At 41.8% G+C, this 5,072-nt stretch overlaps 1 protein-coding gene across 1 annotated transcript; it reads right to left on the bottom strand.

Annotated features, from left to right (window-relative positions):
• Positions 1–681: 681 nt before the first annotated feature.
• LOC125842784 (uncharacterized) lies at positions 682–1,347 on the bottom strand. Its single transcript, XM_049522097.1, has one exon. It carries the CDS (start codon positions 1,345–1,347, stop codon positions 682–684), a length of 666 nt encoding a protein of 221 aa, XP_049378054.1.
• Between the last annotated feature and the right edge of the window lie 3,725 nt (positions 1,348–5,072).

Below are 5,072 nucleotides of genomic sequence, written 5' to 3'. Positions count from 1 at the left end.
AAGGCATTGGCACCAATATCAAACGAGACTCCACACTTTTGCTAGTCTGCAATGTTCAACACCAGAGAGTCATTTGATAATCGGCTAGTCACAACAAGATGCAAAAAGTTCACATATTGTCTATGCAACTTCATTTGGCCTCATCGTAGCCGCGCATTCATTTTTGTTCGATTAGGAGCACTATTAAAGTCATTGGTATTGATCATGACCGCTGATCAAAATTGCACAAGAACTACCATAATCACACACAACAAAAGTGGCAAAAATTCTCAGATAGGTCAAATACCATTTTCATTCATAATAAGGAGCCATGAGCTCAAACATCCACAAGATAGAAGCCAAAACATAGTTCAAAGAAAAAAACCCAATATATACAAAGTATAGTCACAAGAGGTAGGTATGGAAATACATTCCCCCACCACAAACAAAAAATGCAGTTGTTCTCAAATGCAACAAAAATAACCAAAAGTCAATAAAATTGATAGAAAGGGAGGTAAAGAAGGTTCTTGTCTACACAGTAGCTCCATCTGTCGGGGTATCAATGCCCGGGGTCACTTCAACACTGGCTCCACTAGACTTAGTCATGGTGGTGTCTCTTAAGGAGGTTTGTCGGGCAATCTCAAACATCGCATACTCCAAATCGTCCAGATCATCATATACGGCGGCATCTCGCTCCCCAAGCTACTCCTCATCGGTCTCTGCCTCGGACGTATCAGTTGCAACATCCTCCAATGGCATATCTTTAGTGGTAGCCGAAGGCATCTCAGAACATCCCAGAACACTTCGAGTACTAGCTGCCTCAAACAAAGAGGTGAAGTTTGTATACTTTAGACAGTCCACGTCCTTCCTCAAGTCAGCAACCTCGGATTTCAAAGCCGTCATCTCTGATGTAGCCCCCTGTCGACTGTGACAAGTCTCTACTCTTGCTGTGAGAGCGTCAATAGATGTCTGGAGGGGTGTCAATGCAACTAGGATGGCCCGCTCAATCATCCAAGTTACCTCAGCCTCTAACTGGGCAGCCCGCACATGGGAAAAATGGGCTAGGTGCCCTATCTTAATTATCATGGCCTGAGTAATCCATGTGGGATGGGAAGAAACAGAAGAACCAAGAGCCTGCGATGAAGTAGAAGCGAGTGTACCTGAAGTCCTGGAGGCTAGAGTAGTCAAAGATGCCTTTGTAGATATGGACTCAACATCACCCTCTGGGGATGCATCCACCGAAGCCGCTCTCCTCCTAACTGCCTCCTCTCGAGTGTACTCGGCATCTATGCACCAGATATCTATGAAAGATGTGGGGGTGATCTCTATGTCCCTCTTTTCCTCACGAGGAGCTCCAGCACGCCGCATAACTCTATAATTAGGACCGAGAAGGAAAGGAACGTCTGGCACTTCTTGGCCCTCATGGACATCTCTTGCTTAATAATAATTCCCAAATTGAGCAACTTCTATGTGATAATGGATCCTAGATAGGACCCCTTTAAGTGGCAGAGGATGGACTCATTCTGTGAGGGCATGATGGAGTTGTTCATGAATTCAAACCAGTACCGCGGAGCTACATTCAAATCCTTCTTCTCGATCGGACCTCTTGCCTCAATCCACCTTGGGGTGGTGTCAAAAATCAGGGGAGCAAGATAGCCCTTCAGATCATCCCGGGCATGTCCTTTAGCTAGCCCCATATACTCATGCTCAATCCCCAAATACTTGTCAAGTGCATCATTGATGTGATCACTGTGGCACCCCACTTCTTCCCCCCTGGACAACTACAAACTCTACTGATCCAAAAGCATTGGACTTCTTATTCCCTTAGGGTACTAGATCCTCATACGAAGTGTAGAACTCACGATCCTAGGTAGTGATATATGGGCCTCTAGGCATGGTGAAAATGTCAAAGAAATAGTACCGGAGTGTGTCCCTCACCCTAAAATACATGCCCACTAGTCTCTCTATGGACATCAGCTTCAAGAAAGTGTAAAACCCTGAAGTACATCGCAATAAACATACAATGTAGGAATTAAACCATGTTAACAACTTAGACCCACTTCAAATTAACGCCTAAAATCAATAATTACTAGCACCCATTAAATCAAAAACAACTATTGGTTACATTGTCAAAACCCCAAGATTGGGGTCTTAGCCAATCATTGTGAAAAGATGAAATTTGATACCTGCTACCAACTCCATAGCTGGGTATCTGAAAATCCAAACTTTACGATGACGAATCTCTTCGCTATTACAATACCCAAATGAAAATATTGCAAAAATTACTCAAAATGAACAACACCAGTGTTTTTGTTGTCTTCTATTTTTTCCCTCACAATTTCTAAATGCTTTCTCTCTTCCAAAAATCAGTTTATACTAATCTGAGGTGTAGCTTTTTGGGGCCAATCGGCAAGGAAAGTTGGGCATCGCTGACCATTCGGTGACTAGCAAATCTTCTTTTCCCCTCGCCTTCTTTCATCACATATTTCTCGTCCAACCACTGTAATTTTAGGCGATCCAGATCGGGATCGTCGTTCCATTCCACGATGTGCGCTTTTGTCTTCGATCTCGCCCATCTGCATTTATCTCGATCTCCATCGGTACTTTAGGCGACATGGTCATCCTTTGCTAATGTTGTCAGCGGCACACCGAATGGAAATGTTGTTCGCTGATGAAGATCCAGATAAATGCAGATGGGCGAGCAAAACGACAAAAGGGAGCATCACGGAATGGAATGGCGATCTCGATTTGGATCTCCTAAAATTACAGTGGTTGGACAAGGAAAATCTGAAGAAAGAAGGCGAGACAAAATGAGTATTGGGGAGTCGCTGAATGGTCGGCAAAGCCCAACTTTCCTCGTCGATTGGCCCCAAAAAGCCTCACCTCAGATTAGTGTAAATTGATTTTTGAAAGAGAGAGAAAGCATTCAGAAATTGTGAGCAAGAAAGGAAAGAGAGCAAAAACACTTTTGTTGTTGAATTTGAGTAATTTTTGCAATTTTTTCAATTTGGTGTTGTAATAGAGAAGATATTCCTCATAGTAAAGTTTTGATTTTGAAATACCCAGCTATGGAGTTTGTAGCAGGTATCAAATTTCTTCTTTTTACAATGATTGGCTAAAACCCCAATCTTGGGGGTTTGACAATGTAAATAACTGTTCTTTCCTAGTTAATGGGTGCTAGCAATTATTGATTTTCGGCATTAATTTGAAGTGGTTCTAAGTTATTACCATTGTTTAATTCCTACATTGTATGTTTATTGCGATGTACTTCAGGGTTTTACGCTTGCTTGAGAAAGAAGTGTAGAGCTAAGGTAGTAAGTTGGTATCCTTAGATAGTGGGTCTTGACGGTTTTAGCTTAAGAAAGTAAAACCTAAGCTCCATCCTTTGTGTCTAGCTCGAGAGAGTAGATTTGATGAGATTGTGGGCTAGTCTTCTTATAGTATACATTGAGGTTCGAAAGAACTTAGTGGAAATAAGGTATTTGTTCGTGAGAAAAGTGTTTTATCTAAAGACCATCCTACCCATAACAAATTAACATGGTTAATTAATGATTTGCACCCGTTGAGTTGAATATAGCAATTGGTTAGTCAATCCCCTAAGTATTGCCTTCGTATTTGATTTTCTCTTGTTGATTGTGGAAGTGGTTTGATAGTTTGACAACTGTTCATTTGGATCGGTAACGACGTTATTGAGTTTGGCTTATAGATTCCTAAACGTTTTGTTTGTTCAGATACAAAGGTCACCGTCATAATTTTATATTTGAATTCAAAAGAAATCTACTCTCTGTGGGATTGACCCCAACTCATTTAGTTCGGTTTATAGTGATTTAAGATAGTTGACACTTAGAACTAGATGAACTGTGTTTGAAACGTTCATCATAGTCCCCATGAACCCAAATGTGGGTACGATGGCTTCAAGAGTGAGGGACTTTATGAGGATGAAACCTCTGGAGTTTTATGGATCCAAAGTTGAGGAAGATCCTCAAGAGTTTATCGATGAGGTCTATAAGGTACTGGCTATCATGGGAATGACTCCGAAAGAGAAGGTGGAATTGGACGCTTATCAATTGAAAGATGTTTCTCAAGTGTGGTACAACCAACGAAAAGAAGCGAGGCCGGTAGGAGCGGGTCCCATAGAGTGGGAAATGTTTTAGTCTTCTTTTCTTGATAGGTTCTTTCCCTTGAGATGAGGGAAGAAAAGGTGCTTGAGTTCATCAACCTTCGTCAAGAAAGTATGAGTGTAAGGGAATATGCTCTAATGTTCAAACAATTGTCGAAATAGGGTCTAACAATGGTTGCTGATTCTAGGGCAAGGATGAGTAAGTTTATGTTGGGTGTGTCCGAAATTAGGCTTCAAAGTGTCGTATCGTCATGCTCATTGGTGACATGGACATCTCTTGTCTCATGGTGAATGCACAACAAATGGAAGAGCAGAAACTCAAGGAAAATTCAAGTGAGGTAAAATGGGCTAAGACCGCTGATGGTATGTTCTCTCATGCAAGGTCCGATGGACATGGCCATCCTAAGTTTCGACAAGGGTTTTCCGATCAAGGTTCCTCCAATGCTTCTCAAAAGTTTAATAAGGATAGGGTGTCTAACCATAAACCTCAAGAAGGGAATGGTGGTTGATCTTCATTTGCTAGGTCTATTCGTGCTAAGAGTGGGAAGAAGCATTATGGTAAGTGTCTAGCTGGCACACACGGTTGCTTTGGCTGTGGGAAGAGTGATCACAAAATGAGGGTTTGTGGCTAGGAGGGTCAATAGAAAGTGTCCCATATCCTTACCCCATAGAGTTACTTTTGAGGACTTGGTAGAGCTTGACATGTTAGATTTTTATGTTATCCTTAGGATGGATTGGTTGCATTCGTGTTATGTTTCCATAGAATATACTAGTCATATGGTCAGATTTCAGTTTTCAAATGAGCCTATCCTAGAGTGCAAGGGGGCAAATTTTATGCCTAAGGGTCGGTTTGTCTCTTGTCTCAAAACTAGAAGGATGATTTCTAAGGGTTGCATTATCATCTAGTTAGGGTGAGGAATGTACATTCCGAAACCCCGACTTTTGAGTTGGTTCCCCTAGTTAACGAGTTTCC

Source organism: Solanum stenotomum, chromosome 10 (assembly GCF_019186545.1).
Source record: "Solanum stenotomum isolate F172 chromosome 10, ASM1918654v1, whole genome shotgun sequence".
Classification (NCBI taxonomy): Eukaryota; Viridiplantae; Streptophyta; class Magnoliopsida; order Solanales; family Solanaceae; genus Solanum; species Solanum stenotomum.
The sequence above is the reverse complement of the archived record's forward strand: the minus strand, read 5'-3'. Positions and strand labels throughout refer to the sequence as shown.